This window comes from Sebastes umbrosus, chromosome 7 (genome assembly GCF_015220745.1).
Source record: "Sebastes umbrosus isolate fSebUmb1 chromosome 7, fSebUmb1.pri, whole genome shotgun sequence".
In the NCBI taxonomy this organism is placed as follows: domain Eukaryota; kingdom Metazoa; phylum Chordata; class Actinopteri; order Perciformes; family Sebastidae; genus Sebastes; species Sebastes umbrosus.
Window position 1 is genome coordinate 19930791 of NC_051275.1, and position 22260 is coordinate 19953050.

At 40.6% G+C, this 22260-nt stretch overlaps 1 protein-coding gene and 1 long non-coding RNA gene across 4 annotated transcripts in view; one reads left to right on the top strand and one right to left on the bottom strand.

The window, feature by feature from the left end:
• LOC119491380 overlaps nt 1–22260 on the bottom strand; it is a 349936-nt gene that overhangs the window by 133333 nt on the left and 194343 nt on the right. The window lies entirely within an intron of this gene.
• pde3a (phosphodiesterase 3A, cGMP-inhibited) overlaps nt 1–22260 on the top strand; it is a 60194-nt gene that overhangs the window by 18430 nt on the left and 19504 nt on the right. Inside the window, exon 2 of one of the 3 annotated variants that reach the window (XM_037775327.1) lies at nt 14285–14335. The exons of 1 other annotated variant lie outside the window; for it this stretch is intronic. In XM_037775327.1, the coding sequence (XP_037631255.1) occupies nt 14285–14335 (51 nt within the window). Of the gene's footprint in view, nt 1–14284; nt 14336–16617; nt 16867–22260 lie in introns of those variants that run through there. One more of the 3 variants, XM_037775329.1, reaches the window with a different exon arrangement.

Genomic DNA, 22260 nt, shown 5'->3' on the forward strand with positions numbered 1-22260 from the left:
TCATAAACATTTTGTAGTGTACTGTTATCTGTAATTGTTCCTAACGCATCTGCAAGACCTCAACTCGGGAGGAACAGGCAGTAAGAGCTGATCTGAGGTCTGCTGCCCCTCTGTCGTCTATGACCCGGCTGTCATGAATCAATATTCTGTTACGTTAATGCTCATTTCTTTCCGCATGTTTTCTCAGATCATCTTGTAGTGCACGGTTTAGCTGTAAGATGAGAAGGTTTGTGACGCCGCCGCCATTGTGAATTTGGTGAAGGAACAACGAGTTCTGTTCACTTGACCGGAACACACCCGATAGGAACGCTCTCTGATGAAAAGACCCGTGATTGGTCAAAGTCTCCCGTCCAGGGTTAGATCTTTTAAGCCTTAAAACGGAGCCATGAGGAGGAGCAGAAGTCTAGTTATCTCTCAGAACACTTGAATTACTATATGCTGAAAGGTTATGGAATTGTTCCCAATGCAGCCAATACTGACTCTGAATTTTAACTGATATGATGACTATAATGTATTAACTTGCATTTAAGTCCAATTACACAGGACTTGTAGGAACGTACAAGCGCCACTAGATGGAGACAGCATGAAGACAGCGTATGAGACTTGCAGTGCTTATTATCGTAATACAAGTATTTAAGGTTCCACGTGATTTGCGATGCTTTATGAATATTGATATTTGTGGGGTTTAAAACACATAATGTTGTCGAGATTACCCAAGTAAACCGAAGTTTGATATATGTCACAGATTTCAGAAACAGAAGGCTGCTTCAGTCCAGAGTCTGTAACCCTGTACGCTGTAGAATTAGAGCGCACCGCTATTACAGTATTTACGGTATTAGTTCTCTTTGAGCCGTGATGTGCCGAGAGAATGAAAAGTGTTACAGTTTGAACAAACACCTCGAAAACTAGTTAAAAGACAGCTAGTTATCTACAAGTACTGGATCCCGTGAGACCACCGGTTTGATGTACCCGCTGAACTTGTGGATTTATTGAGCAGATGACTTTGAATCACGCCGGTTCTTCTGTGAGGAACCCGAAAATGTTTGAACTCTGACTGAATACGGAGCGGAATGAATGATGCATGATATTGAAGCTATCCAAACCTCGAGTGCGATGTCTGTAGCCTGGAGTAGTGAACAGAGGGAGAAACTCCTTTGCTGAGGATAAGACGTCGCTGGTTATACCACTGAGACTGGATTAAAGTACATGAACTATTTGCCGTTTGCATCGAGCTCTCTTTACTATCGATGACTTTGAATCACGCCGGTTCTTCGTGAGGAACCCGGAAATGTTTTAACTCTGACTGAATACGGAGCGAGATAAATGATGCATGATATTGAAGCTATCCAAACGTATGACGACGTTTCCTCGATGGTGATATGTGGCCTCTTGCCAGGTAATATGAGGCTGGTGAATTTTGTGAAGCCTTTACCTTTAGATGAAGTGGTATGAACGTAGTGACGAGGCGGCTGTGATGAAGAAGCCAGACTCTGTTGAAAACGCTGAGCTGAATGCATAAAGTTTGCTGGAATCAACCGAGACTGCGAGTGCTATGTTTGTAGCCTGGAGTAGCAGATGATGCTGCCTGAGCAGTGAACCAGAGGGAGGAGAAACTCCTCTGCTGAGGATCAGACGTCGCTTGTTATGCCACGAGGCTGGATTAAAGTACGTGAACTATTTGCCGTTTGCATCGAGCTGCTCGCGTCCGTTAGTGCTGAATGCTGACACTGAAAACTCATAGAGGAGAACGGTTTTTAAACTTTTGACAGCAGCATGTTATTGGTTGAGGGAGATATGGCAAGCTCTGATTGGTCACTGAAAAGAGAGACGCCCACAATCAGCTGACATATTAATAGCCCATGAGAGAGAGAGAACCAGAATGAATGAGCTTGCACCCCTAGTCTTCCTGTCTGAATTTACGCATAAGCTTCATATAACTTCTCATTAAAACACAGGATTGGATCTCAATCCCAAACCTGTCAGCAGGTCTTTTAATACTGGAACTAACCCTGGGCTGCTAAGTATAAGGTATCTTTGGTACAAACAAAACACTTGTTTGTTCCCGTATTACACACTTCGTTTTCAAAGGGCAGATATGTCACTTCACTGTTCCAGATTGAATCTGGGTTGTTCTTGTTAAATCCCAAATGTATACATTGAGGAGCAGACCTTTTCTTGTGCGTTAGGTTGCCACCAAACCCCAAATGTACCTTTATTCTGAGATGCAGCTGCATGACATCTGAAATCAAAGCTAAGAAGCTATTAGATAAGCCTACATCAGAAGTCCCTACAGTCTAAATTTGGATGCATCTGATCTCCTGTCTTAAAATTAAAAGGAAGTGCTTTTTTTTAAGGGGACATGATGGAAAAACTGTGATGAAACATTAATGAGGAGTCATCGGCCCAAATCTGTAAATGAATTGCACTTCCCCAGTAGCACATCTGAATATATCCAGCCAGCTCTTTACATTGTTTAATACAGTGTGACTATTATGAGATGTACATGCTATCATTCATATGTGAAGTGTCTTTAATTTGGTTGCAAATCTATCATCCACGCATTATAGTTGAGCCCCCTCCCCTTTGATGACAATACATAAACCTCACCTCAAAGCTTGCTTTAAGCTTTGAAGTATATTCGAATGGTGCATAAAATATAGTCATGGATAAAAGCACTTTGGTGCATTATTTCATAGTCTGGAGCTGCAGTGCGTAGGGGGGAAAGGCGACTCTTGATGAAATAGAAAACTGAGAAGACATGAAAATGACTGGACTGCAGCATTAATTTGGGTAATAATTTACCTCGGGGCATTTTGCCTCAGGCCATGGGCATCTGTAGTCAAAAAAATCCCTCTCTGTTTGTATCTCTTTCATTCTCTCAGCCTTCCTCTCTTCTCTCTCTTTCTGTCACCTTTTTGTCTGCCTGTCCCTCTCTGTTTTCTCTCCCACTCACCCGATTTCCTCTCTGTCCAACTTTCACAGGACAAATGCCAAAGGCGGTATTATTGTGTCCTCAGCTGCCATCACTCACTGTGTTATGTAAGACACTGCTGCTGATGTGAGTGTGTGTGTGTGTGTCTCTGCATGTGCTTGTGTTTTTGCCTGGCTTCAGTCCTGATATGCCTTCTCTGAATTCACAAACATCCCAGCGTATCCAAACTGAGTCCAGCCTTGTTTTAGCTCTACAGATGTGTTTCAAACTTGACCTCTTGTTCTATGGCTCCGTTTTAAATCCATATAAAATTGGCAGGAGGGTGTGTGTGTGTGTGTGTGTGTGTGTGTGTGTATGTGGAGCGGGGGGTGGGTGGGTGAGTAAAGACAGACATGTTTATCTAAACGATGCAGGTTGTAGTACTTCAATAGAATTATATATGTTAGAGCCATTATTATATTCTATAACCAAGGTGATGTTTTGTTCCTTATTAGACAAGGTGTGGCCAACTAAATGGTTTGTATCCAAACTCTGGTATACATTAGGGATGTGACGGTGAAGACATTTTTCAACCGGGTAATAAACTTGTGACAACACCGGTGTTACCGATTACACCGGACATTTTACAAGAAAAGATGACGGTCAATATGTGTAGAGTGCTTACTTTGATCATAACCGTTGATCATAACACATTTTTTTAAACTAAAAAACATCCAAAAAGGACATGTAGGTCTCCCTTTTGCCGTCAAAACAGCCCTGACCCGTCAAGGTATGGACTCCACTAGACCTCTGAAGGTCTGCTGTGGTATCTGGCACCAAGCCGTCAGTAGCAGATCCTTTAAGTCCTGTAAGTTGCGAGGTGGAGCCTCCATGGATTGAACTTGTTTGTCCAGCACATCCCACAGATGCTCTATCTGTAGAATTTGGAGGCCAAGTCAACACCTCAAACTCGTTGCCATCCACATGATGTAAACGAAAAGGTGATTCATCAAACCAGGCCACCTTCTTCCATTGCTCGGTGGTCCAGTTCTGATGCTCACGTGCCCATTGTAGGCACTTTTGGAGGTGGACACGGGTCAGCACAGGCACCCTGACCAGTCTGCGGCTACGCAGCCCCATACGCAACAAACTGCGATGCACTGTGTGTTCTGACACCTTTCTATCAGAACCAGCATTAACTTTTTCAGCAATTTGAGCTACAGTAGCTCTTCTATTGGATCGGACAACTAGGGCCAGCCTTCGCTCCCCCTTGCATCAATGAGCCTTGGCCGCCCATGACCCTGTCACCGGTTCACCGGTTTTACTTCCTTGGACCACTTCTGGTAGGTCCTGACCACAGCAGACCGGGAACATCCCACAAGAGCTGCGGTTTTGGAGATGATCTGACCCAATCGTCTAGCCGTCACAATTTGGCCCTTGTCAAAGTCGCTCACATCCTCACGCTTGCCCATTTTTTTCTGCTTCCAACACATCAACTTCAAGGACAAAATGTTCACTTGCTGCCTAATATATCCCACCCACTGCCAGGTGCCATTGTAACGCTATGTTACAATCAATGTTACTCACTTCACCTGTCAGTGGTCATAATGTTACGGCTGATCAGTGTATATTTCCTATCAACACTGCATACTTTGCTATGTGACAATTGCTCATGCATACAGTACATATGTATGAAACAACTTTATTCAGCTCCACTGTAACTAAAAACATTGCGGTTACAAAAAGAGAACATGGATGTCACTTTCAACTGGATCTAAAAATTACTTAATTTAAAAAAAAAAATACATCACTTTGCACTACAAGCATTCAAAACCAGCAGATCATAGACCACATCTTTTTTTGCTAAATTGTAATACATTTTCATGATGTCTCAAACATCTTTCAGAATAGGTTTAACCAGGTAAGGAGCAGCAGAGAGTCTATTTCAGGTCAAGTTTCAATATTCAGAAATAATTGGCTCCCTTCTATAAATGGCGCCCTGTTTTTCTCTGCGAGCTGTGGGAAAGCATCACGAAAGGAGCGCTCGGTTCTCATCTGAAGAGCAGACGAAGGAGTTGGCCTTGGGCTGTGATGTGTATACAGCATGGTACACACACAATCTCTTCCTCTCTGTCTCTCTCTCTGTCTCAATCAGACACTCACACAAACGTATACTGTATATATGTGTGGCTTGTTTGGTTCCTTTAGGCCTGATGCAGCTAATGTCAACGTGTTCCCTTCGTTCATTCAGCTTATTTTCTCCAACGTCTTTCTCTCCCTTTATCTACCTCCCACTTTTTTTTCCTTCTCTACCTCTCTCTGTCCAATCTCATTCAACAAGGAATTCAATGAGCAACTCCTTATTGGATGAAGCTGCTCTGGTGTGAAACAGGCTGAGTGTCTTTGGTTTAGCCTGAAGTCAAGGCTACTCAGAAGAGCCTCTCTCTTTCTATGGATTTGCTCTCCTTCAAGTTTCATACTCGGTGTCTTTCTTTTTGTTGTTGGTCCTGTCAGACCAGTGTTTACTAAGTGTTATCTTTTGGGTACATACACAAGATACACACTCAGATACACAAACCAGAGTTATAGCTTTTGTATGGACCGTATACCAGCCTCTGTGTGAATCAATAACGCCACTAATTTCTTTAACGTATTAACGCAATCGATCTTTTGGAGGTTGTAGCGGGCTCAGTTTTAAAGCTAGATCGAAGATACGTGATGGCATCCTCCGAAACTAGAAAACCTAAGAAATCCATTGGTAGCAACCATGTCATACTGGCTTGTCGCGATGGAGGGTAAATGAAGCTACAAACTTACACAAAATTTTGGCGAGGAAAAACTGTCATGGACATTTTCAAAGGGGTCCTTTGACCTCTGACCTCAAGATATGTGAATGAAAATGGGTTCTATGGGTACCCACAAGTATCCCCTTTACAGACATGCCCATTTTATGATATTCACATGCAGTTTGGGGCAATTCATAGTCACGTCAGCACACTGACACTCACACACACAGGTGTACATTTTACTGGCATCTGATAGTCGCTTTCAGTCCAAAATGGCGGAAACGTAGCTCTGCTGCTGGGCGCTGACGTTGCAATGGAACGAACAATTATCTTTCACTTCTCAGTAATATACGTTCTTTGGTTCAGATCATGTAGTTCAGGGTAAAGCCAATCCTTCAATCATTACAGTAAGATGAACAAAAATGTTATACTGACATACATTGTACTGAGAAATGCACCGGTGATAGGTTTTAACGGCAAACACTCCGCTGGGTCCTAATGTCGACTCTTTTTCTATGTCTCATGATCCTGAGCTTTATATTTTATTTTTCATCTTAAATCAGACAGACAAAGCAAAATAATTACATACAGACATGTTGCGGCACAATTGTCTGTTATCAGTTATCTTCCATAAAGAGTAGCTATCATCCGGATGATTTTGGAGGGGAAGCATGAAGAAGCTAAACTTCAAGAAGCACAGAAACAAAATGGGATGTAAGTCATTATGCATGCAGCAGCTCCAAATGGAAGACCAGTGTCTGGACGCTCACGTTGCTCCCATGGGACTCAGCCTGAAATGCTAACGCCCGGCAACGTCAGTGTCAATCAGCGAGAGCAGAAAGCTGACAGAGAGAAGTGGGTTGCGGGAGCTGTGACGCACTCCCCTCTCACAGTAATAGGAGTAGAGAATGACAAGCTGGCGTCAGTAGCCTAACATGGGTACAACAACACGAGGGAAAAGCACTCCACTTAGCCTTGGAGGAAGGAGGGGAGGAAGACAGGAATGAAATGGTGTGTGTGTGTGTGTGTGTGTTTCAGATGAGTTTTGTGCATGCATGAGGGCTCGTTTGCGTGTGATTCAGCTTACTCAGTGAAGTAAAGATGACAAGTAGATCGTGCAAGAATATGAATGCAAGCTGTTATTATTCCAACTGTGTTGAATGGTATAAATGTATATGTTTTGTTATTATTAGTAGTACTTTTATTATTATATTATGTTCAATGTTGTGTTAATCATTAATTCAGTCATTTATTCACTGCAGTACAGGTCCTACTGATTTTCATTGGTAAGGCCACATTCAAGTGAAAAGATCCTTTTTCACTGCACAAAAAGCCGACAAAGATAAAAATATCATGGAAGAGATTATTTGTTTTAATTCAACAGTAGGGTTGGGTGATATGGATAACATCTCTTACCATGGTAGCCTATTTGTAATTTGATATATAAGTGATATATCATGAATATTGGACATCTGGAAATACAATTGAGACACAATTTACATATTAAATAACCAGATGGGAATGTCTGTTCTTGGCTTATCCAGTGACTTAAAAACATGATTTTTTTTTTGACATTACCCATAATTAACCTAATAAAACTAGATATGTTACATGGATTTTGTGGAAAATTATGTAGCAAAATCCATTTATTGGTTGGCACATCTCTATAGTCTCATGTCTCTTATTACACGGCTTTGTTGGATACTCGATTCTGATTGGTCAATCACGGCATTCTAAGATCTGTTATTTCTCAATAGCAGACCGTTGCTATGTATAACAGACCGTTGCTATGGGCGCAGTTCTGATGTCGGACTCTGGCAGACTGTTTTTGTGTCAAATTATCGATTTCTGAAGTAAGTAGCCGTGTAATAAGTGGGATAATGTACAGCGAGCTGGTCATTGTTGTGAAATAAACCCATTCAGGAGAATGCAATCATGACGCATCGCCCTGTTGGGTTTCATTTCACAACAATGACCGGCTCGCTGTACATTATCCCATACATATTGCACAACACTAACCAACATTATGAAACTATGCAAAAACAAAAAACAAAAAAAGAGTTTAGATACAGTTTTTTGTTTCAAATGTTCAACTTTCTTCACACGTCCACACAGGTATTGTACAGTTGGCTTGAGTAAGCTCCTGTGCTAGGAATGCATGGTTTTATATGAAGCAGTGTTGTGTTGTTTTTGTTGGTCCAGATGACCAACTGAAACTGCTTGAATGCTGTGTAGAGCTGCAGAGTTGGGTGTTGATTCTCAGTTGAATTGGTAATAATAGCAACCCTGCCATTTGTCAAGAATCATTTGATTCAATGTTGATTAAAAAGAATAACACTTAATTCATCATTCAGTGCAGTATTTAGCGCAGGTAAGGAAAAATTGGCATCTTAAGAAGAATATTGAGCATAGTTTTAGAGCTGCATTAAAGAACTTCAAAAGCTTATTAAGGGTCATGAACATTAAACCTTTTTTGTCAAACAGGAATGCGGTATTATTGATTATTGGTTTTGCCTTTTAAAGAACATACATACTTATATTTAAAGAGTCAGTCAACACAGACAACTCATTAATTTACGGTGTTGAAATTTGGTGCTTGTTGTGTCATTACTCGGGTTGCAGTTAAATGAAGCATTCAACACATCAGCAGATAAAAGGCATCATGCTACAGGACATATGATCCCACACAACTTCAAATCCGCGGTTTGTGAGCTGTTGTCTATGAGAAGGACATGACAAAGATGTAAATCTAAATGTGCTGACAGATGCATGCATTTACTTGACAGTACATGCAAAGGCTTAGTCATGCAACTCCACTGTGAAACACACACACACACACACGTACTTGCCTGAGGCTATGTTGGTGGCTGCCGTCAGCACAATTCATTCACAGGGGACAAAAAAATGGTAGAGCTAGAAATGAAAAGATGAAAATAATTTTGCTTTTCTACATTTCAAACACTAACATATTACAGTATCTGTCAGCATTAACTAATTTTTCATTTTAGCACATACTGTACAGTATACTGTACAGTATGTGCTACATAGTGAGAGGAAGGCTTTTGTAAACTGTGTTTCCTGCAGCTCTCTAGCCGACTTTTACTTATTCATAGCTACTGTAAACAAGTCATCTTACTGTGACTTCTGGGAATGCAACGGATTTAGGGGAACTTGCCCTGGTCATTAATGATATACGACAAAACTTTTTTGTCATGAAGATTTTTAATTATACATAACATTTAAGCTTACTGTCTGTCATCCAGTTGTGGCACCCCAGTTGCAACCAAAGATTGACCGATTATAGGCCTGGCAAAGACCAACACATTCGCAGACTGGAGCAGTGTATCCAACATAAGGCAGCAGATATTGCTGAAGTTGCGATAAACATCTACCAGAATGCATTGCACGACTGCTTACAAAGACAACGAATGGGAAGCGTGGAAAGGATGGAGCCTGTGGTCACGTACCATTAGTCTTGTTTCAATAAATAAATCTGAGTTCACATGTTTTGGTATTGATTACATGCTCAGATCATCCTTAGTGTCAGTCCGCCCCTCACGCAGACACACAAACGCTTGCTTGACGGAGTGACGTGAGCGTGTAATGAGATCAATAAGCAATCGCTGGTGTGGTCTGGTTTCGCAGTGCTTTGACAGGAGACCCCTGATACGCTGATTGGAAACAATTAGCATCAGAGAGCAGCGCTAACGTGGTTTTGAGTGATGACGGTGATGATGAGTGCATGTTTGAATTCACGTGTGTGAGTGTGTGGGTGGGTGAGTCATCATCATCCAAGCCCAGAAGTCCCATCTCTCTCCCTCTAACACACACACACACACACACACACACACACACACACACACAAACACACTCAGGCAAACCATGCATACACAGGCAGCTTTGCCAAATCCTTTTGGCAAGCTAGTTGTTTTGAGTGGGTAAACAGTGCTTCTTGGGGTCACTATGAACCAGTTGGTATAGAAAACATCATGTGCTGCGTCATCAGTTAAACTATCTTCTATAAGGAATACAACACAATTAGAGTATTGAGCATCAACATTAAAGTACAAGCAAGTTGACTTCAATGACAAGCCTTTGTCAGAAGCCTGATTGCTACAACAGGGAGCATTGATTTAGTATGATTGGTTTTAAGATGAGATGATTGCCATATCACCAGATGAAAAGAGGTGAGATGAGGAAATGACTGTATATATCAGCTCAGATACATTATATGCTCCTTTGTTTTCACTTCAGTTATTCACATTATACAGTAGTTCATCTTGGTAATGGAACCATTTCTGTATTCTACTGTGCGTTGTCTAAATTTTGATTTGTCATCATCACTCTCTATACTGTATATGTGCTATGCCTCTCTCTGTTTTTCTGCCTCAGCTGGGATCTAGTAAGAACAGTTGCTGGCCAGTAGGGGTTTTGGTCTGGCTTGCTGGGTTCTTCACGACTGGAGTGTCTGAGTCGTGACAAACAGAGATGCGTGTGTGTGTGTGTGTGTGTGGGGGGATAGTCTCACAGTGTGTTTCAGTCCTGTAAACAACCCCAAATGCTTTCACATTGATAACATGGATTTCATGTAAAGTTAAAGAGCAGTTCAAGAAAAACAATGAGGATATCAAAGTACACTGTCGTGGAGAAGGAATTTCGCCTGCGGTGATAATGATAATGATGTTATTTCCCTTTTTTTTAAATTATTTTTACTTTTATAAATTACTTATTTATCCTGATTTTAGTGCTATATAAACAAGCTCTATTGTTGTTTTTTAAATGACAAAGATGAAAGTTTTAAAACTAATGAAATATTTGTTTATTGTTAAATGCAGAACACAGAAAAGCAATGAGGCACAGTGGGTTTTATTTAGCTGAGACGCTTTGGTTGCATGTGTATTAATTTCTCCTCCATTGATATTGTTCAGCATTTGTAGCCTACATGTAGGATATGACGGTTGGTCTTTGTGGTATTTGTCCCGCCCCTCCTCCATTGTGATTGACTACTGGGTATAAAAGTGACACTGACAAGCGCAGCGTTTTACCCAAAGTTTAACATTTTTCAACTTTTGGCAACCAGAAAAAAACAAACAAACGTGCAGCGCTCAGCGCAGAATAGACGCTCAGCACCTCGTCACACTGCTGCCGTTTGTAGCATGGTATAAATACGTGGCACTCCCATTGCAAATAATTAAAAAAAGAAAAAACATGAACAAAGCGGTTGTGGCGGTTGCTTGCAATTCCCTGCGGTTGGCTTGTCAATAGTATATATTGCGGTTATTGCAACAGATATATCTTATTTCCATGTTGTACCTGTAGTGGATTGAAGTAGTAATTTTTAGAAAGCCAACATAAGGGGCTGCCGAAGAAATCACTATGGTTTAAATGGTATTTATCTTGTTATATTAATGAGATTGATGCAGCACTACCGTAGATGTCATTTAGAAGTAGTCAAGATGAACATAACTCATTTATAATATGCATAATGGACTACAGTGTTTCATGTATTATTTGTTACATTCTACTTTAATTGGGAGAGCATGTAATCACTCTCTAGTACAACGCTCTAATTTGTAACAGATGATAATTGTTCTGTGGTTTGTAGTACGACCAAGTTTGGATCACTGGTACTCTCTGGATAGAGATATAGTGTTTTTGCACGTTTTAATATTTCAGTTACATGCAAGTCAGGTGAAACTAAAGGTACTGAGGTATAAAGAGTGCATGATGGGATGGGATCCAGCCTTCTTTGGACTTGAAAGATTTTTATTAAATGTGTTAACTATTGTGAAATCACTCAGGTCATTCAGGTCATTTATTAAAAAAAACATAACTGCACAATTATATAAAAATAATGGTTTTAAATGTATGGATTTATCACATATACACAGGAGGCTTGTCCCTGTGAATATGCATATTTTAGTTTTGCATACCGCAAAAACACCCCTGAGACTAGCAGTGTTCATGTAAACAAAAAGAGCTCCCCCTGCAGTGTGCAGTGTGTTCGTGCATGTGTTGGCCATCCCGGCAATGTAACACTCAGACATGTGTGTGTGTGTGTGTGAAGATGAACCATATCTTTTTTTTTTTTACCTATGCTGCTATGCTTATATTTGCATGAGTGCAATTAGAAGCAGTCTACTTAAGACTGAATGATGGAGCTGTCAAGGATTATGTGGCTCAGAAGTGCATTAGGCCTCTGTGATTTCCCAGCATCTTATAGACTTGACATGAGAAGTGTATTTGAGCCGTAATGGAGGTCTTCAAGGAACGGCGGAGCACAGAGGAGGATTTAAGGGCCTGGCTAAATGATAGAAGCTGAAGTGTAGTTTGTGATAGAGAGAGAGAGAGGGACTCATTTGGTTTTCCCGAGTCTGATTTCTGCAGCACTGTCACTGCATCATTACTTCAGTATAGAGCACCTTGTTTACCGGCCTGACTCTTAAATAAGCACCAACAAAAAAAGAGCGGCACACACAGTATTCCATGAGGTATTTTACATGATCGTGGAGTTCATTGGGATTCAGCATTACAGTGCTTTTATTCTTCCAAACAACCTCCCTCCCTCCCTCCCATCCTGAGGGGCTCGCATAAAACATGAATCCGCTGTATTAGGCAGATTATCTCATCTGCCATTCAAGATGCAAAGTCATCTCCAGTGGATGACAGTTGCACTGTCAGGTCATCTCATTTTATGCCATTTTATACATCAGCCTACAAACTGTGACAGCTAGGGCGGTCCACAGACACAACACGCACTCGCAGACATGCACACTAGGCCTGGGACCAGTTATTATAATAATAATAATTATTATCAAGAATTAAGCAACATCTATTATTAAAATTACCCATTTCCTTTTGCACAAGAAACACTCTGCACGTTGACCTTATGCAGTCAATTAAATTGAAGATACAGTAAAGCCAAAGCTGTGTTTAAACATTAAAAGTAAAGACAACATTAAAGCTGCAGTAGGCAGACAGTTTTTGTCATCATTGGGCAAAAATTCCATAATACTATACTATTATACTATTACTATTACTACTACTATACTACTATATTGTTGACTTTTGTGTAGCACTAGAACTGGCACTAGAACTGGCACTTAAACTCTTCCATAAAACCATAATAATAGTTCCCGTTTGGAGCCACGATTGCAGTGTTTTTAAACCCTTCATAATTGTAGCCACCTCCGCTTACTATCTTGTCATCACAGTTTAGCTTGTAACTAATAGTAGTATTTGCACGCACTACTACCCAACTACGTAGCTGCTACGTGGCGGGGTAGTAGCACGTGCATACGTTTTTGGTTTCAAAATAAAAATATTACAGCAAAGCCAAAACTTATTTTAAATCCGATTTCAATGATCTCATGGTTAAGGTATCATTTTGATAGTTTTGTTTTTAAACAAATTGTATTTAATTTTTAAAAAATATTTCAGAGTTTGCTCCGTGTACCACTAGAGGGAGCACGCTCACCACCAGTGGTACACGTACCATAGTTTGAGAACGACTGGTCTACTACAAACTAAAATTGACCTTGGTATTTTGTTGCAGTTTTAAATAAAGTGACATAATCTTAACAAGGTTGCACAGCAAGGGACAAAAAAAAAATGAATGCCATGTGTTGTGAAGCTCCACTGGACTGAATTTTTGAATGCATTTTTATCTGGCCATGTAAAGAAGGTAACCCATAATATGGGAAGCTCTTGTGAGATGGTTAAGGTTAGGCATTGACCTCGAATGCTTAAGGTTAGGATTGGTCATCGGGCAGCGAGTCTTGTGAGAGTTTTCGCATTCTTTTGCACTTTTCCACAGTTTGTAGGTTACCTTCTAAACAACCTTTTTATTTCACGCAGTGGGGATGCAACAGAGAAGAGCATCCTAACTGAGATGCCATATGGCTTTCAAATTAACCTCTGCTGTCCGGTGTGATTACTCGTGTGAAGCTTTCTACGTACATGAAACAATTAATCAAAACTAAAGTGCAAAATGCTCGACTTGCTCCAACACAGCAACGGTTAGTTCTTCATTCAAGCTTCCCATTTTTGTCTCTTCTTCATCCCCACTACACCAGCTGTTAGTAACATTAAATGTAGGTCAGAGGAGAGCACACCCCATGATTTCTGCATTGTCTTTAAGTGTCCAAATTAAAAAAAATACTATAAACAGGAGGAAACAGTTAACCTAGCTCTGTTAAAGGTGCCTTCCGAAAACTTCAAAGCTGTCGTATTTAGGGAAAGCCACTCTGAAACACATCGTCTGACTGTGAAATTGAATTACGGTTTTCTCTTATTGAACAAAAACTGGGAAATGGTTGCAGTGAGGAGACATAGAGGGAGGTGGTGGGGAGCTGTATGTAGATCAGCCCTCCAGCTTTAAGGGTGATGTGTTCTTTTCTCTTCCTTCATCAGCAGCGCCTGCTCTTCTTTTATTTTTAGATGGGTTGACGGAGAGAGGGATGAAGGGAGGAGGAAGTAAAGGAGAAGACAGCAGGAGAGGAAAAAAAGAAGTTATATAGTACTGTATTGTGTCACAGAGTGGACAGGTCTCTGACAGCAGCTTGTGTTTGTATGCTTCTATCTCCAGATTATGGGCCAGCCAGAATGGGACTACAAGAGAGCTCTGAGCAGATCCCAGGTCAGTGCAGCCCTGAGGGAAAGTGGAGGAAGCATGTGTGCGTGCTTGGCATCATTTTTCCTCAGTTAGTGTAGTAGAATAGCACTTGACTCGTTACTGCGGGATGTTTTTAAGCATTTAATTAGTTTGTGAGTTCACAGATGTGTTCAGATTTGAAGGTTGTTTACTTGAATGCCTGAATAAATGTATATTGTATTTCTGTTGTGGTAACAATAAGCCCATGAGCTTTTTTGTCTAGTTTAGCTCTCCTAAGGTTGAGGCTCTTACACCTTCTACTTTAGCTAGTTAATTTGCCCCATTAAACCTGTCCAATCTGTACAAGAACTCTTTTAGTTACTAAGTAATTAAGTGTAGTAATTAAGTAGCTTGGTTTCCTCAAATGTGTGAAGTGCTTAATGATATGGCTTTTTAAATCATGTAGTTTGTGTTGATCATTTGTCAGTCTTTAATGTTACCTGAAAATATAAAATATAGGGCTGTGCAATTAATCAAATTTCAATTTCAGGTTACAATTTTGACCTCCATTAATAATGAAAACAAGATAATCAACATGAAACAGTTATTGTGCCGCATTACGTTTCGCAATGACACTGTCATTTTGTCTTGTACTCTAAACCCAGCGCACCCCTTTCCTGTACAGCGGTGCACATTCACCCCGCTTCGCAGGTCAGGGACAGCCACAGTGTGGGAGGATCCCTTCATGGGAGCTCTCCTTGGTGCTGGCTGAACCTCGGCGGGAGTATTTTGTTGTGGTGTGCAGCACCTGACTCTAGGTCGGCTTGGAAAGGCTCGGAGTGATGGTGGTGCTTTACAGCACCACTCGCCCGGACCTTGCCGCTAAGGGCCCGTTGTGCGATGAGAAGGCACCCACCCGACCCATCTTAAAACACGGACCCCGTCTCTTTAACCATGTTTGTAGGTGTGACTTTTTTAGCCGTGTCATCACCGATCATATCTATACAACCAATGTGTTTATGAGCAAATTGTTTACTAGGGCACAAAGTTCTTCACAGATCTAGCCACTTCATTTTGCTCTCAAAGTGCACCAGATTGATGCATTTAACTTTAATATGTAGGCTACAAAATGTTCTTTTCTAAGTACATGAAGTTTCCAAAGTCAATGAGTAATTGTGTTAAACAATCGTGGTCTCAATATTGACCAAAATAATCAGGATTTATGAGTTTTGCCATAATTGAGCAGCCCTAGTATAATATTTGTTTTTCATACATATTTCAATTGCCATTTTTCAGCTGGCAGAAATTACAGGTCACTAAGAGGCAGGACAGACAGAACGCCTTAACTGGAGCTTCTTCCCTCTAATTGTATGTGGAGTTATGTCCTATATGTTTTCTTCTTTTTGCACTTATGTCCTCTATGTTTGCACTGATGTGGTGTACCGTTACATCTGTATTTAATTCCACCAGCCTAGCTGTGTGGTAATATAAGAAACTTGAACTTGATGGGATTGTAATTTAAGTTTACCCCATTTTTTTAAAGACGTAATAACAGGAATTGTTATTGACATGCCGAAACAAGATGCTGCTAGTTGAACAGATCACTCGTCCCCCTGTCCGCTAATTATGGCAGGATAACTTCTTTTAATTGTCATGAGCATGCAATGCAAAGTAAATACAGATAATTGGTTAAGAAAGAAAATCTGAAAAATCCAAGTTCATCCATATATATTTGGGGAAAAAAGCTGGTTTGACTTTTCCCACCAGGGCTCCTAGATTTTAAAAGTCAGCATGTTCTTTTCAACAAACAATTGAAAACTGTCTTTATTTTATACTCACCACTCACGTAGACTCCACCACTCATTGGTGTAGATTTAAATCATCCATAATATGCAGCTCCAGCTGTAGCCAACAACAATCCTACCATCTTAATAGTCTTTTAATGAATCAATATGAACCTCAGTTTCCTGATGCAGAAAGCAGCTGTTCTGATAATGCACATTACTCGCTGCTCGGTTGTCATGCATCACCTGCTATCACAGGAAACACTTGACAAGTAGTGGGCGTAGTATAACTGTGGCCAACTGAGCCCCGAACAACAATTTTATGGTCCATAGTCGAGTCACTTTGATCTTTGTCCCGATGTATCCTAGCAACCAGGTATTTTCAATACAACTGATTTCAACGTACTGCAGGTCTTCTCATCCCTGAACCGGCGGTGAACATTTGCAATTGGCAGATGCAGGCGAGGCAGGGGCGGGTGAGAGGACGGAGGGAGGTTCATGAAGCAGCAGAGGAATCGAGAGCAGAGCAGAGGAGAGGGCGAGGAAGTGTGTGTGGACTACATTATTCAAATGTCAGCTGCTTGGGATTGAGATTCTTACGACGGTGACATTTGAACAAGGGTTAAAGGAAGGGAAGAGAGCATATAGAGTTGTCGTATCATATCTATAGGAATCTATAGCGAGATCGGGAGGAGTGAGCGGTTGTGTTCAAACTGAGCACGAATGATGCAGAGAAGACACTCAGCAAGTATCATGGGACGCCACCAGGACAACACACGTCCTCCTAAACAGGTTCAGTATTGGTTTAACTGGAGTCTCTCCTCCTCTTAGTCTGGGTGCTGTATGTACATGTGCTTTGTCTGTGTGTGTGTGTGTGTGCAGGACAAGGAAAGCCATTTAATCAGTAATGATGAGCTGGTTTAAATAGGACAACTTGAAGCGATGTCTAAATTAAGCTTCTTGAGTTTTTAGGTCAATTACGCATGTGAGACATTGGTGTTCGTAAGCAGGGGAGTGAACTGATGAGAGATTCAGTGTCACTCTTACTGTTCTTAGATGGGTGCTATTTGTTGAGCAGCGTGTCCTTTTAAGGCTGGATGTGTTATAGATCTCACAGCAACACAATGGTTTGCATAGTTTCATTATCTTCAACACAAAACGTGAAGGAGAGATTGCATCGATATCTTTTGATTTTGTGTCAGCACCACTTTTGCAACATTGTGAATATGAGAGATTGCAAAATGACAAACAAATGGTACAGTCTCTGGCGTTCACACATCTTCACCAGCTCAGAAAGCACATCTTAGCTACCCCTGTGCACCCTCCAAAACATATACCTTGTCCATTGTTACTAAATCAATAGAAACATTTGTTAACGATTAATAGCCTCGCAACTGTGAGGCGCTCCCGCTCGGCAGTCCTGCAACTGATCTGCGATCATCCTCCTGTATCCAGAACATGAGCTTGGCCTCTGGCACGCTTCATCATTAATTCTTAAAGCAGAGAGAGGTGCGAAGGATTTCTGTACTGTTTTGGTGTAGTAGTATGGAGACAATGGGCAGCTCCCCTCTCACTGTAGTGCTGTATTTACAGTTGTTGTAGATGAGACTGTGGAGGAGCTCAGCTGGCTTGCTCGAGTGAGCTGTCCTCTTTTTCACTTGACTGGCCATGGCCTGCCTGTGGACTCAGCTCCTCTCTTTCTCTCTCTCTCGCTCTGCCCGTCACTCTCTTTATCTCTCTCTCTCTCTGCTCTCACCATCTGCCTTTATGCCTGATCTGCCTACATATCTCCTAACTGTCTCTCAGGAGAGGGCTGGGGGATGGGGGCGCAGAGGGAAAACTGAAATAGTGGGCAATAGCAAAGAAAGACGAGGGGAAATAGGAGACTGGAGGAGACATAATTGCAAGAGGGAGAGAGAGAGAAAAGGGGCGATAGTGTACATACCATGATCATAACATAGACATCCATCTACGCTCAAAGGGAATAGTCCCACCAAGTATATTTGTATAATTACTAATCATAATATCTCATAACATTTAATATGAGACACATTCACATTAACAAGTAACATTTCAGTGACTTGTTTTTAGACAATGCATCTTGAATATCATGTTAAGTGACAAAATATTACTTTTGAGCATTGCAGGCTCATTATGACACAACACATCTTAATACTAGTTCAATTCAGCCTTAAAAAGAGTTTTCCCAGCTAATTTCAAGATCTTTTTTTATCTTGAAAGGCCAAAATATTACATCTTATTTCAAGAAATCTTACCAAGAGAATTTTCACTTGTTCCATTGGTAGATTTTTTTTTTACTTATTACAAGTAAAAACACCTTTTATTCATTATTTTTTGTTTTTACTTATTTTTAGAGTGGCTTTTTTTTCTAGTTTTCTAGTGTGCGTGGTGGTCAGGCATGATGACTGGAATCAAAACATTTAAAGCATTTTAAATGGGCTGTCTTCAAGTCAGTGTTATTCTGTGCATGCATGGGTGGACTTCTTTATGCGAGTTTTTTGTGCTATATCGCCTTTTAAATGATCAAATGTTAAGGTCATTTAAAAGAGAAAAAAATATTACGGGGATTTCCACTGGTTTTATTTCTTTCATTGCTACTTTCTGACTTTTTTTTGCCAAAAAAAACCCCAATATAATGCAATTTATTTCAATTAAAAATGTCCAGCAATAATTGTTATAAAGCCGTTTTTGTTGATGCTGTATCAGACATATATTGAGTCATTGTCATTAGGGCTGCAACTGCTATTATTTTCTTGATTAATTGGTTTGGTTTATATATATATATATAAATGTCGATCAGACAAGACCAAGATGGCGTCGTCAAATGTCTTGTTTTGTTCACAACTCAAAGAAATTCAGTTTACTGTCATAGAGGAGTAAAGAAACCAGAATATTTTCACATTTAAGGAGCTGGAATCAGAGAATTTTGACTTTTTTTCTTAAAAAATTACTCAAACTGATTAATCAATTATTTGATTAATGATTATTTTAATAGTTTGCGACTAGTCGATTAATTGTTGCAGCTCTACAATTTAATTATATTAAATATTCCAGCAATAACTGTTATGAAGCCGTTGTTTTTATGCTGTATCAGACAATATCATGGTCATGTTGTAACGTATATAAACGTTTAAGGTGTGACCACATATTGTACAGTATGTATCCAACCCTACTCTGAATGGATGTTGGTTTACCTTTTGACATTGATGATGTTATATGTCTTCGACTACTGATCCGAATCAGGCGGTCTATTTTTAGGAGCTTGTGGTACACTGATCCTATTTTCCTTATCTACGTTCATCATCATAGACCAGTGTTTAATATTGTCTTCTGTTACAGTGCACTGCATTTGTTGAGGGATTATGACCCATCTTTCTGTGCGCAGCATGTACTGTATTACTCTGAAAGCCCAACGGAGTCCCAAGAGGCAATTCTGGTACATGCATGTCTCTGTGTGTGTGTGTGTGTGTGTGTGTGTGTGTGTGCCCACTGTTGATTTACTCATTGACCATGGCTCTGCCTGCTGTCTCCTGTGGGCCTTTATGCTGGGAGGAATCGATAACCTTCTCCCTCGCCTCGCCTCTCCACTGTGTCTCTACGAGAACGGCGCTCTGTAGCGCTCCATCAGCTCAAATGCTTATGCATGTTGCACTGAATGAGCCTGCAAATGCACACATATACTGTATTCTTTTTTAAAAATGCTCAAATATCAGGATTATAACAGAGAAAAGTGCCATAAAAACAGCTGCAACACACACACACACACACACACACACACACACACACACACGCCGACACACGCTATCTCAGTCTCTCCCTGACATTAGCTGAACAGAGACCATTACTGCCAGGTAATGGGTGAATGTCACAATAGCAGGATGTCATAAAGCTCTGGAGTGGTCTAATGGGTTTTGTTCAGGTTGAGGTGACACATGCACACTCGCACATGCACACACACAGACACGCGCTCTTCCAGGAAACTATCTTCCTAGGTGCTTGATGCATTTACTCATCACATCGCAGCCCCCAAGCTCCGACATGTTTGAAGAGCTAATACAATCTGTTTAAGGAAGCAAATTATGTGAATCATCTGTCACTTTGTTTGAATACAGAGGGGTGGATCTGCTGTTGTTAACTTGTATGTTCCCCCTTTACTCCCCTTTGCACATCTTTTTCTACCTTTAGCTCTGCCAGAGACAAATATATGTATGAGGTACAGGAAAGTAATAGCATGAGTAGAAGAGGTAAACTCCCCAGCTCAGGATATGAGAAACCACTGAATGAAATCACAACTGAGGTGAAAACGTTAGGCACGGATACAAGCAGAGTGGCAAAAGCAGAGGTCGCTGCCAGTCGCCGAGCCCGGTAGCCTTGGGAGGTAGGCAGATGGGAGAGCGAAGGCTTATGGATGGAGTGATCACGTGAGTTCTTCATGTGTTGGCACAGTGGGGGAGAGTCAGTTCTTGTTTGAATGTCTTGATTAACTCACTCTAGCAATCCTTCATTGTTCCATGAACTCTCCCATCATTTCCATTTCACAACCTGTTTTGGTTGCGATTTGCTTTCCTCAAGGTGTCAAGAGTAGAAACCATAGACTGTATAGAAAAAGTGGACATAGTCTCCGGTAATAAATCAAGTGAGAAGTGAGAAGGCTCATTTTCTCATAGACTTCTGTACAATCAGACTTATTTTTGCAACCAGAGGAGTCGCCCCCTGCTGGCTATTAGAAAGAATGCAAGTTTAAGGCACTTCCACATTGGCTTCACTTTACAGACCCCGGAGTTTCCCACTGTTAGAGACAGATTCATTAAAGGAGATATCTATTATCAGCTCAATACAGATTGTTATCCAATTCATGTTGGTTAAAACATTAATTTAAGAGATAAGGTTCATGCAAAGTTCAGCAGCAATTTTTATCATCAGGCTACGCTGTGTTTTCCCCAACAGATTTGTTTCCAAGACTGAACAGCAGACAATAGTGAAGATGATGTTGGGAATAACTGTTTTATTCTTTATCATACCCTTCCTCCACTATATGGCTTTCTCATATTTCATTGATAACCACATTTTTTCAAATTCATCCTCAAAGCTTCACACACATATCAGTACCAGCACTGGTCCAAGAGTTCCTAAAAATGGTCCTCCGAATAAGAGTCTACGTTAAACTTGAGGCATGAACACACATCCCGATAATTGAACCAACTGAAATGTGTCTGTTGCGCTGAGGAAAACTGCCAGGTACTGACAGCTGGCATCGAATGTGTGGTCAGATTTGTAATCTTGTTTACATATTTGTTGATCAGACAGTTCCTGATTAAGTCAAAATGTAAGACTATTTTACTAAGGCAAAGGCTTGTACAGCTGCTTGACTTGAGATGTAACATGTGAGAAGTGTTTTTCTTCTTTTCTTGAATGAAAAAAGAGTTTTGCAAAAACAACATGTCAAAGTAAGTTATCAATGAAGGTTTCAGTATGAGCACTAGTATCGACAAGCAAGCACCGCTAGTGTTTGGCTGAAGACAGGCGCTTCCAGTCACTATAGTAAAAAATAGGCAATGTTTCGATTGTGATTGTGATTCAAACTTTAGCTTTCTGGTACAGTCACTGCCAGTCATTCCCATCACGACTATTTTAAACACACAAAGCTTTTATGATTGAAACTAGAAGTGTCAACATCACAGGCATGAGTGGGAGAAACACTACTTTGAAAAAAATATCTGGAAATGGCAAGTAAACAGAGAAGCTGTGTGATCTGCCACAAGTTTGACAGTATTATTATATAACACAGTTCATGGAGGGTTCAGTGGGGAGCCACAGCTCAGCAGAGTTCACTCAGAAAGTTCACTCACCTCCAACTCTCTCTGCACTCACTGTTGCCTCCGTCTCTTCTATTTAACCAAATGTTGTGTTTTTATTTAATTTTTTCACAGATTCCACAGAAGTTGCGACAGAAATGTTCAAAGCAAATGTTGTGTTCAAAGGTTATCAGTGACATTGCTACATTACTCATAAGTAAATGACACATAATTCACCTTAAAAACACAATTTATCTCAACGCTGACAGCCGTGACACATAAACATGTGTCATATCGTTTATATCGTAATATATTATTCTTTTAGAAATACTGTCCATTCATTATTACCCCCTTTAAACCAAACTTTTTG